This window comes from Coffea arabica, chromosome 5c (assembly GCF_036785885.1).
Source record: "Coffea arabica cultivar ET-39 chromosome 5c, Coffea Arabica ET-39 HiFi, whole genome shotgun sequence".
NCBI classification, from domain to species: Eukaryota; Viridiplantae; Streptophyta; class Magnoliopsida; order Gentianales; family Rubiaceae; genus Coffea; species Coffea arabica.
The window spans coordinates 46201232-46213647 of NC_092319.1; the positions used below are offsets into that span (position 1 = coordinate 46201232).

Below are 12416 nucleotides of genomic sequence, written 5' to 3' on the forward strand. Positions count from 1 at the left end.
CAGAGAAGCAAACAAAAGGGAACAAAACAACTAATTTTGGTGGTCCAAAGTGTTTGTTGGGGACTGACCCTCCAAGCATCTTAAATTCCTTTTTGCTTTTGTTCAATTATTTAGGTTTACCAAAGTATTCAATTAATAATCTTCTAAAAGCAACAAGAAAGGTGAAATTTAGCCAATCTCTCTCTCTCTCTCTCCCTCCCGAGCCATTTGTAAATAGTAAATACTAGATGATGAACTGGGATGAGAAGTTGTGAAACCAGTCTGGAGTGTAGAACGGGGAAGTTTGTCTTTGACAAGACTAATAATCTCATTTCGTCAACTGAACGAATCCTATCCCAGGTTGATAAACATGAGCTTACGAATTTTTGTTTCCGCGGCGAAATAATACTATAAAAGATTGACTGTAATGGAGACAGATGATGCGTGCATGGTAGTTAGCAGTGAGACTTCATGACTGTAACAAGAAAATTGGGAGCTGGTGGATAGATAGTCTTGGCTAAACCAGACAAGATTCTTCATTCTTGAGTCTGCTCAACATTTTCCTCGGCCTTTGATAGGTTCGAGTGTTTACTATATATGTAGAAATATTTATTTTGAAAGCGAAATAATAATGGAAAGCAAATTGCGGATGCTGTTGTTTTGAAAGTTACAGCCTAGTTTTTCCAACCATATCATTATTCTAACCTCTTATCCCTCTAGTTTATGATATATTTATCATTCCATCCATAGGTCGAACCAGAAACTTTCCTTTGAGAGAGACCGAGAGAGGGGGGGGGGGGGGGGGGGGGGGGGAACTCTAATTCAACTAATACTTAAATATGTAACTTGAAATATTTTAAATTTTTTGCAGGGGCAAAAGTTTGGTTTTACGCAGAATTTTTTCCTTAAAAAATTTTCAATTGCTCAAGAGAGAAAAAGAGAATTTTTCATCTGTAAATACTTTCCCGAATTTTTAAAATCTGAAATTATATAAAATAACAACGAAAAGAGATTTAATGTGTCTGACTTTTCAAAGTTACATGGCCTGACTACAACGAAAGACTAGTGGGTTTGTTTGGATTAGGAGTTTATTTGGATGGTTTATTTGAGACAATTACTGTAGCATTTTTTGTGATGTAATGTGTGTGAGATAAAAAGTGATTGGAAAGATAAAAAGGTGATTGGAATTTGTGAAACAAATTATTTTTATCTGAAATCATGTCTATCCAAACAAACTCAATTATGGACTTTGATTCAAGTATCTAAGCTTGATTTTTTAACGGTGTGATGTTATTTTGTGTTATACACCTAAGACAAGCATCAGAACTACTTTTTTTTTTTTTATTTAATTTCCCAAAATTTTGGATCATCATATCAATGAGTAGTAGTACTTACCTAACCAACCCTATAAATTATGCATCTCACTACGAGCTTCCTGCAGGAACACCAATAAACATATAGTAGGTCAAGGTCACGTCTGGATATTATATATGCCCCTCTACATCAGTCTTCTTCAAGGAAAGCTGCATGAACCTTACCTGGAATTTTCTCTACATCAGTTCTTCCATTGAGCTTCTGCTTTTTACGAACGTTACATCTCATGTAACTTCCCATGCATTTGTTTATGGTCACTGCTATATATTGACTTGGATCATTGGATTATGCTCATTTTGTTTCATCTTTGCAGTATTGCACACGATCAGTTACTTCTTCTGGAAGCCGAAGCAGTGAATTTCTCACACTGGTCATCTTTGAACTCTTTTCCAAATTAAGATCTAGTAGCTTAAATTATTGAAAACAGAAAGAAAGAAAAAAAAAACCGATTTCATTTCGTCTGAATTGAATTTTCTCTTCAACATTTGCTCAACTGCAGGTCATGATCTTTGAATATATATATATATATATATATATATATATATTATATTCTCGTGTAAACACAAATTTTATTCTGTTCTCTTAGGTAATTTTTGTCTTATATTATTGTCTCTTAACATTCTTCGTGTTGCTTGCTTAATAGTTAATTCGACGACAATTTTGCAATCAAAATAATGTAGTAGTATTCACTAATTCAACTTGTACACTAGATATTACCAAGGTATATATTTTTAGATTTTCAAATGTTCTTCCCAGTCTTCGAAAGAAAGTAGGGATGTTGAGGTGACTATTTACCTCTCCAATTTGATGGGAATTTCCGCGAAACTGGCATCCTTTGAACAATCAACAAACGAATCATTCTCCAATACCTGCGGATAAATATAGGAGATGTTAAGTGTGGACTGTAGAGTCTGAAGTAAAACCAGCTCTATTCAATGGCTCCTACGTATGCCGATCTTCTTCTACTCCTCCTTTCCGCCTTGGCCATTATCAATCTTGATCAAATTTTCATGGCCAATGGAGGTATGCATAGTTCGAAAACAGAAAATGTCGAGGCTGTCAAAGGCATAGACGTCGGTGCCATTGTGGACTTGAGTGCTCGAATAGGTAAAGAAGAAGCAGTAGCAATGCAGATGGCTGCTGAAGATGTAGGCAACCAGACAAGACGACGTTTAACTCTGCTACTGAAAAATTCTCAAGGAGAAGCTGTACAGGCGGTTCTCGCCGGTAATACTTTGGATTATCTTGAATTTTTTTTTTTTTGGGTACTAATTGGTTGGTTCAGCTCAGGCAAAAAGTAAACAAATTGCAAAACGAACAGCTATCTAATAATTAAATAGAGTTTTGATTAACAATCTTAAGTTTGCAGCTCGACATCTTATCAAGAAGAAGCAAGTCCTAGCTATCTTGGGACCAGGGTCAGGGGAAGAAACATTCTCAGTTGCCGAGGTTGGCACTCAATTTGATGTTCCCATTCTATCTTTAGCTGACTCGTGTCCTTCATGGGGGACAAAACGTTGGCCATTCCTAGTTCAAGCCTCTCCCAGCAAAAATTTACAAATGAAAGCAGTTGCTGCCATTGTCCAATCTTGGGGATGGCGCCGGGTTAATGTCATATATGAGGACATAGATTCTTCTGCAGATGGAATTACACCTCAACTCTATGATGCCTTGCAAGAAGTTGGAGCTCAAATCAGCCACTTGACTGCCCTTCCATCTCTTGCTAATGCTTCAACACTGTCTGAAGAGCTCCATATGCTCAAAAGAGACCAGTGTAGAGTCTTTGTAGTTCATGTCACTTTGGCCCTTGGGGAACGCTTATTTAACATGGCCAAGGAGAAGAAGATGATGGAACGAGGCTATGTATGGATCACTACAGACAGTCTAACAAGCCTTGTCCATTCCATGGATGCATCTACGATTTCATCAATGCAAGGTGTACTTGGAATAAAAAGCTACTATGATGACAAAGGGCAGAAGTATCAGGATTTCTGCCAAAGGTTTCAATACAAATTTGGCTTGAAGCACCCTAAAGAGAAGAACCATGAGCCTGGAAATTCTGCACTGGAAGCCTATGATGCCATCTGGACAGTGGCTTTAGCACTGCAGGAAGGCAACATCAATCACCAACTTCTTCTTGACAAAATTTCAACGGCAAATTTCACTGGAGTAAGTGGAAAAATTCACTTTTCTGAGCAAAGATTAGCTCCGGTAACTGTATTTCAAATTATTAATGTTATAGGAAGGAGTTATCGAGAAGTTGGATTCTGGTCATACGGCAAAGGATTTTCTATGTCTGTTGATGAGACAGCCCAATGGAATGTCTCTATGGGAGTTTTGGGACAGTTATTTTGGCCTGGAGGACCTCCAGATACTCCTAAAGGATGGGACATCCCAACAGTCTCCACTCCATTAAGAATTGGCGTGCCCGGTGCACCCCTTGTCAAGTATTTTGTGAAAGTGGAAATTGATCCTATTACGAAGGGTTACTCTTTCTCAGGTTTTTCAGTTGATGTATTCAGAGAATCTGTCAAGTATTTGCCGTATTTTCTACACTATGATTTCATTCCTTTTGAGGGCACCTATGATGCTCTGTTGGAGCAAGTTCGACTAAAGGTAAGAATTTTTTGTTCTTTGTGATTGAGAACGACCTTTTGTAACGTTATCCCAAATGGAACTGTATTAAATTTCAAAGTGTCACTGAGGAAATTGCAGAGTCAGAATGTAAGGAGCTGTACGGAATTGGATACTTGAATTACTCAGAATTCTGCACAAAAATTCATTAACATTAGAGTCATTAAAAATGAACTGCTCCTATCTCCAATAAGGTTCTCTTTTATTGGTGGCAGAATCTAACAGTAATTTCAACACTTGCATGCAGAACTTTGATGCAGCAGTCGGTGACATAGCAATTGTATCTGAGCGATATGTAGATGCAGACTTCACTCAACCTCACACTGAATCAGGCCTAGTGTTGATAGTCCCTACTCAATCACAATCTAAGAAAGGTTGGCTGTTCCTGGAGCCGTTCACAAGAGCAATGTGGCTGCTTACAGCATTAGTACATATCTATAATGGTTTTGTCATATGGATGATAGAACGAAATTACTGCCCAGAACTCAAAGGATCCCCTCTGAATCAGATGGGAACACTGCTCTGGTTGGCCTTTGCGACAATATTCTCGTTACACGGTAACTTTCTTGAAATCAATTGATTGCAACAAGAAACACATAACAATTTCATGATAGTAATAAATTTTCACCTCAAGCACAGGTGATAGGCTGCATAGCAACTTGTCACGGATGGCAACAGTGGTGTGGTTGTTCGTTGCAGTTATCATATCACAAAGCTACACGGCAAGTCTAACCAGCATGCTAACTCTCCCTAGGCTTGAACCTAAGGTGGCAAACATTGAGACACTAAGAAATAGCAATGCAGTAATTGGGCACTCCTCGAAAGCTTTTGTCAGAAGTTATCTATTGAATGTCTTACACTTCAATCCAAACAACATCAAGAATTTTTCATCATTCGAAGAATGTGCTGAAGATCTTAAGAATGGTAGAATTGCTGGAGCATTTCTTGAGGTTCCTACTTCTAAAGTTTTCCTTGGGAAATACTGCAAGAGCTTTATGACAGCAGGTCCAACATACAAAGCTGGAGGTTATGGATTTGTAATGCTCTTTTCCTATCTGTCTATTTAGGTTACATGGCATACTAAAGGGCAGAACATACTTTCAAAATCTTGACAATTAGCATCTTATATAAGATACTATAATCTGTACAGTTAATTCAAATAATTTGAGGGCAATGTTTGTGGACATATTTGTCTCAGGCATTTTCTAAAGGATCTCCACTGATTGCGGACATGGATGAGGCGTTGCTGAAGGTGTTCGAAAGCGGGAGGCTAAAAGAATTAGAGGACAATATGACAGCTATTGAGAAATGTGTGGAGATTGAATCAGAGAGTGAAACTCTAAGGCTAAGCCCCAGCAGCTTCTACATACTATTCATGTTTACAGGAGGAACATCAACAGCAGCCCTGGCAATATACTTTGTTCATTCCAAATATGAGGCGGACAACACTGCTATGCCTGAACATAAACGAATCTGGCTGCTAATGCTGTTGGTGCTGAAACACTGGAGGAATAAAAGAGCCCAATTTCCAAGAAATGTTAGCCTTGCTGAACCCCCCGTGGATGCTTCAAGTCATGTTTAGGAATGAGAACAGGGCAAATTCCTGTGGGGGTAGAAATGGGATGGGAGGAATGGGATGGGGATTATTTCCCTGCCAAAAAACCGGGTGGGAGAGCATACGCTCGCCCCATCCCCATATAAATAAATGAAATGTATAATATATAACCCAAAAATGTATTTTGTTATGCGTTATGTTAAAGTTTGACATTGATTCAGAGACTTTCATGATCCCCTATGAGCAGCTGCTGAAACTTTTGTTGTGATTGCTATTCTTACAATGGTCAGGTATGAATATTGGGTTGACTTTAAAATATTGGTTTGAATTGGCGACAGCATTGAGAAGAGAAAATGATGATTGTAGTGCATTAGTAAATTGATGATGATGATCACTCTCTATTTTGTTGCCCTTATACATCTTTTGAGTACTCGCACTAATGTTTTCGTTGGTTTTGTAAATTGTGCTTTGATGCTTTTTGAAAGAAAAGGAAGCTACTGCACTTGTTTGATTCATAAAGGACAAAGACAAAATAAAAAGAATTACAATGAAGAGAGCAAAATCTTAATTGTACTGCCCAGAGCAAGAAACTCCCGTGAGCACCCATGGCAAAGATTGGAGGGAGAGGAGACGTGGGGTGCGAGAGAGAGACGAGAAACTAAACTAATGACTACCACAATTAATTAATTTGATTAAGTGCATCATCATACAATATACACTGTACAAAGTTATGAAAGTATTCATGTACAGAGTTTGTGCTGCTAATGTAGTAATTTTAGATTCCCAATCATCATCAGTCAGTCGTTGATATGGTGTAATTTTCTTTTCAATAAAATGATTAGCACTAAGAACTACTGATGACAACCTTGCACGTAAAATTATAGGATACTTCACAAATTATCCACCGTTGCAACTTGCAATGAAACATGACCACAAAGAGACATATCGGATTAAGATTGGGCTGTAGCATCATCATCCTTGATTTCAAAGAGGGCCTAATAGGCGGTTTTGAGGGATGGGCTAAACCGAGTCAAAGAAACATGCGGAGATGGTCCGTTACCTGCATAATAAAATAATCTGCGGAGATCCTCAGCACAATGAATTAATGATAGTATTAAAAATGAAAAAGACATGTACATTATTTGGAAATCGAAGACACCTTGTAAATTTCACAAGCAAACAAAAGATTTCTCCATTCCCCCCTCCCCCAACCTTCTATTTTCATGATACCAGAAGGCATCCAAGATTACAACACCAGAATAAATTTTTTCTTTATAAAAAAAAAAAATCTCCAAAAGCTAAATTTCTAATCCTACTCTGACATTCCCACTTCCTTCTGCAACCCCATAATAGTTTACAACCCTACATATCCATCATCTTTATCCCCAAAAGTTGCAACAACCGAAAAGGGAAACAGGCGGATGATGAACAATTTAAAAAGGTTAAGGATCACAAAGGAAGCCAATCAAAGCTTTCAACACTTTTGTTTTTTTTTTTTTTCTTGCAATTCAGCAAGCGACCAACTACCCAAATTAAATAAATCCATACAAATTTGAGGTAGTGGTGCCCATTTCCTAATGTTATACATATATATATATAACAAAAAAAAAAAAGAACAAAATCATTAATTATGTGAAATCATTTTATCACCATGCATGCCATCCTAGCTAAGAGCGCACACATATAAATCTCTAGCACAATCACCCAAAAGTAGGGAAAGAAGGGTGGGAAGAAAAGCAAAAAAAAAAAAAAAAAAAAAAATTCCAATCCCCACTCCAGCAAGCTTTGTCTAAGGGTCCACTTGTTAACACTGGAAGGGTAGAACACATCACGTGATTGAGCAGGTTGGCTGATTGAACCATGGCCTCTCATCACTTTGGGTCCTCTACTAAGCTCTATCATCTCCTCCTCTTCTCATCATCTCCAATTCTCCATAATTACAAGAGGAACTATTCTTGGTCCGTACCACAAGTCTTGTTAAGGTTTGGTTGTGGTTGTGGTAGCGGTGGTGGGGATGCTTCATCAGCGGCTTTCTTAGACATCATCTGCATGTTCTGCTCATGATATATGTGCCTTAATCTCTCTATCTCTTTCCTCAATGCTTCTTGATGGGCTGTGTAAGTGCACACAGTAGCAAATTACTCTTAATCAACAATAAAAAGTTGACTAAAACGCTCTTACCAAAACCAAGAAAGGTAAAAACTACACTAATAGCAAAATCCTGTTGTATTGTATCACCTATATGCATGTAGCCTAGATCTATCTTAGTGCGTAAAAAATGTGTGTGATGTCTTCACGTCAAAGTTAAGTCACTTAACTACTACTTATGATGCATTATTCAATGTTTTCCTCATTGGAATTTGAATTGAAAATGTGACTAATTGACTTGTTGTGTCAGTATAATAAGAGTAATCTATGTTAATGACGTTAAAAGTGTGAGGGATTTTTAACTTGGGTACATGCAAGTCCATCTGGCTTCTTCACTACAAAAGCATGGAACGTTCATCGATTATGCAAAATTTTCTGGGCTCGTAAAATGAGAAACTATCAGCTATCACATAGCAGAAAACGGGCAATCAAATGATAAAATTTGAGCTCTTACCATCTTTGAATATTTTATCTTGAGCTAGAGCAGCAATGCGTTGCTTAAGAGCACTATTATCAACATTAAGAACCAATCTCTGATGATCCAAGAATGCAACCCTTGGAGATAATGCCGATACTTCTGTCTGCATAACCCACCAGAAATACACAAGAAGACTCGTTAAAGTCGACAAAAGTTAATCAATCAGTTACAAGAAGATAAAAGAACTAATTTTGAAGATTTATTGTAAAGATATATACATACCTGCAGTGTTGTGACACTCCTTTCAAGCTCTGAAATGTATTGTAGCTTCCTTACTCTTGATCTCTGAGCTGATTGGCGATTAGCAAGAATTCTGATCATTAGAAACGCAAACAAAAGCTACTTTAGCTAACAGTAAAAGAAAATCTGAAAATATACAGTCCATGCACGATAAAAAATTACATCTTGACGTTGGATATAGATGTATATACATAATTGTGCGATGACGTTTTGGTAGTTTTAAGATGAGGGCCCTCAAGAATTTACCTCTTTATTCTCTTCGGATCGACAATAGCATCTGCGGAAGGATTGGCTGGGGATTCCGTTTGTGTTTCTGTTTCCCGTTTGGTTGAGATGTCCACTTCCCCTGGCTCATTTTTTGGCTGCAAATTTGGGTTTTCTTGAGCTGCTGCATTCTTCTCATCATTTTCGCTGTTTTGATCAGATGGGGTGGACGGATTAGTGCTGGCTGGATCGGATGATGACAAAGGCGGAAGCTCCTTGGTGGCAATATCGTCGGAGAACATGTTCCTGAGTTGCTCATCATCCAATCCATCAAAATTATGACCGTTGCATGTAACACTGATGTTTGTTGGATTATCAGCGTTTCTGCATTCTTCGACGAATGGAGCCTCCACGAAGGCAACGGAATCGCTCACGGACCTCCGGTGAGAGCTCCTCCGAGCGGACGAGAAGTCTAGGAATTCATCAACCCAAGAATTCTGCTGGGCAGTTGTTGGAGGAGGAGGCAATGGCATCATCTGGAAAGGGAAGGAAGGATACCAATTTTGTGTCATGGATGGAACTTTTGGCGGAAGCTGCGCCATGCATTAATGTGTAAAATTTGGCCCAAAAAAAAAGAAAGAAAAGAATCGAATTACTACAATTAGGGACTGATTTGATGACACAAGATCTTGGGTAGAAATTCAGGGATTGAGTCCTGAGAAAATTTAGGAAGGGGTGGTTATATGTGGGTTGGGAATGGGGATTGGAACGAAGGGGGAGGTCAAAAAGTGGTGCAATAATAGAACATTTTGCGATGGTTCTGGTTTTTTGTAGGTAACGTTGGTTAACTGTTGGTGGTGGTACTAATTTGAAGGCCCAGAGATTTTGGAGGGGGGGGGGGGGGGGGGGAGGAGGAGGGGGAGGGGATGGGTAGGGAAGGAGGAGACGGGGGGAAAGCACATGGGATGGTGGGATTGGGACAGCTAGCTACAGCTATTTGGGAGGGATTTCACAGGAAAGTCGCAGTGGTAAGTTTAATAACTGGAGGAGGAATCAGCCACCACGTGCCAATGTGACCCATGGGCTTGCTTGACCCTCAGCTCTATTAAAATTATTACTAGCATGCAAATTCAAGATCACATATGATAGGGAGAGGATCATTCGTATAGGAGTTTTTATTTCTTGGGCGGTTCCAACGCATCATCCCTTAGCCTCTCAATAATTAGATGATAAATGCATGCAATACTACATCATCTTAATCAATGAATAACCGATGGACATCTGTTAGACTCAGATCCATTCATAACTGTAATATTAGCCTTTGAATATGCGACGGAGATATTTTTTTTAACGAGTAAATCTTATATACACTGACACTAACAGTGTATACTCTTTCATCATTTGGATTATGTGCCATGCATCCAATGATGAAAGTGCATACACTGTCAGTGTATTAGATGATTAATCTTTTTTTTTATATTAAGTTACTATTCATTGATTAGGAAAGATGACTTTTGAGCTCTAGAAATTCGATTGAATATGTTTAGATTGGATTATGATCGAAGTTATTACGGTGTACATTTTGTTATTATATATAAAAATGTGGATTACGTACGTGTATCCACTTCAATCTTTTGTTCTCCTCCTTGATCAAATGTCAAACTAACGGCCCGTTTGGCAAGCAAGGTTTTTTGTCAAATTTGTCTGCTACAAGTTTTTTAACAACTTTAGTTACAGTAATCTCAAAAAATTTCTCAAAAATTTTAAACTATACACTTCAAAATATCCAAAAATTTACACACTGTAAAAATTTTTCTTACAACTTCTACAATAAAGTTTTAGACAAACACTCAAAAAACTCATTTGCCAGACGGGGCCTAAGTCATACAACTTGGTTTAAATGCCTTCTCACCTTTTTTTTGCACTAATATCTTTGATGATGACTGTTACTGGCAAATTTCGCTTTAGAATAACTGAACGTGACAAAAAAAAAAATTCTGCAAAGTTCGTGTAGCTGCCTACAACTATACAATTGAATGGGCTGGTGCAGGAGCCATCCATGAGAAGGCCGGAGGAGGAAGTCGGATAAAAGCAATGGACGGTGGAAGAGTGGGAGCATAAGAGCAATCTAGAGAGGATGAGCTGTGAAAGAAAAGGAAGGGTGTGAGCGAGCACAATGTCTTCCTCCCCCATGTGAACTCTTTTTAAGAACCCCAAAAACAACACCTTTCTTCGCTTTGTCCCCAAATCAGACTCACATGGAGGGCATAGGTCCCATTTGCTTCTCTCTCTCTCTTCCTTCTTGGTAGCTTCCATCAAGCCATTAATTAATTAATGGTGATTTTTTTTTCTTAATCAAGTACACTTTGAAGAATTCTAATGATTAGCGAAAAAGTTCCGAGAGAGCTCAAGTACTTCCTAAGTACCGCAGTCTTGCAATCATTATTCTGCTTCAGTCCCTCTGGTTTTGATTTTTTATGTTCCTCATAGATCATGCATTAATGGAAACAAGGCCTCAAATATCATTGGGTAATGGGCATTCCAATGCTATTGTAATTAATTAGGACGTTTAAGGGTAATACCAAGCGGACCACATATCATGTCATTGTTCCTCCCGTAATATGTGGATGCCAATCCAATGGGTTATTAAACATGTGAATGCATTGACACAATCACAATCAAGGCAGCACCCAAAATTTAGCAACAAAGAATCAAAGATTCTTACCCAAAAATCAGCTAATGTCACTCTCCATAATTGTCCTTTTATCTTAATTTGGGGATCCCAAAAAATTCCAAGGTTCCGTACAGGAAATAAAGGAGATTGTAGGACTGACTTTTCTTAATATGAGAAGAACTATTGCACGTGGGAGGGAGGAGCCACGAAAGACCCTACTTGTTTTGCTTTCAAAAACCCACAATGCAAATGCCCAGCAAAGGGGACTAGAAGTCTACAACTTATACATCACTACTAGTTTGTGGTGGAGGACACAAGGGTCCTCATCCCTCGGCGTTCTGTCAACTTGCTTTACCAATATTTCTTCATCTTCATTTCCTGATGTTTCCCTCAAGTATAGCAATCTCAATCTCAAGAAGACCTTATCTAATGGTTGAAATTGAGATTCCAAAACTTCCAAGTATTGAGTTTTAACTCCCCTTCTTTCTTATCGCTTCTTAAATTCCGCCCCTCCACTGCTGCTATCAAGGAGAAAATTTTACAATGCTGGCATAAGGAACTGAACAGTCTTGATAAAGGATGACTACGTAGATTGCAAGTCTCAATCCCTCACTTACCAATCCAAAGCACCTGCCTTGATTCACCATCTGAACTACCAAAATTCCTGCAACCGCTTTGGGGCATCAACCCTTGTTCAGCTGCCAGATTCCACACGAAACATCTTTTGATCACAACTTTGCAGCTATGTATTGCTTCTGTAGCCAATGTTTTCCCTTGCTTCTTTAAAGCCTTCCTCAAGAATAAGAAAAATATAGCTCACAACTACTTAAAGCCACTTACACCCAGTCCGGGTTTCAGCTATAAATGGCCTAAAACATGAAACAAGCTTGTCCCACGTCAATCACGTAATTGACAAACCTATATCACAAATTGATTGAAAAAGGAGAAAAAAGGTAGTCACACGAAAACATTACAATAAAAAAAAAAAAACCGCCAAACCCATCTGACGTCATAGTGGATTTTTCTTTACCGACATCAGTGTGTTGACAAATCCCAGTAGAACCGACGACAATTAAACCACCATTGACAACTGACTATGAATCTATTATCGAATACCGCATTTCAACAAA

The 12416-nt window shown here is 38.5% G+C and overlaps 2 protein-coding genes and 1 long non-coding RNA gene across 3 annotated transcripts; 1 reads left to right on the top strand and 2 right to left on the bottom strand.

The window, feature by feature from the left end:
- The first annotated feature begins 2133 nt into the window (after positions 1–2133).
- LOC113690074 (glutamate receptor 2.7) lies at positions 2134–5766 on the top strand. The gene is made up of 5 exons (XM_027207891.2): positions 2134–2580; positions 2723–3969; positions 4235–4544; positions 4627–5024; positions 5186–5766. The coding sequence occupies exons 1-5, from the start codon at positions 2289–2291 to the stop codon at positions 5567–5569; spliced, it is 2631 nt and encodes an 876-aa protein (XP_027063692.1). The 5' UTR covers positions 2134–2288; the 3' UTR covers positions 5570–5766.
- Positions 5767–6370: 604 nt separating this feature from the next.
- Positions 6371–9437, bottom strand: LOC113688778 (basic leucine zipper 34). Its single transcript, XM_027206573.2, has 4 exons — positions 8655–9437; positions 8391–8481; positions 8145–8271; positions 6371–7655 (listed from the first exon to the last, which is right to left on the bottom strand). Exons 1-4 carry the CDS (start codon positions 9212–9214, stop codon positions 7492–7494), a joined length of 942 nt encoding a protein of 313 aa, XP_027062374.1. The 5' UTR covers positions 9215–9437; the 3' UTR covers positions 6371–7491.
- Positions 9438–11773: 2336 nt separating this feature from the next.
- Positions 11774–12040, bottom strand: LOC140007835 (uncharacterized). The gene is made up of 2 exons (XR_011815295.1): positions 11904–12040; positions 11774–11804 (listed from the first exon to the last, which is right to left on the bottom strand). It is a non-coding gene; the product is annotated as an uncharacterized lncRNA (long non-coding RNA).
- Positions 12041–12416: the final 376 nt, after the last annotated feature.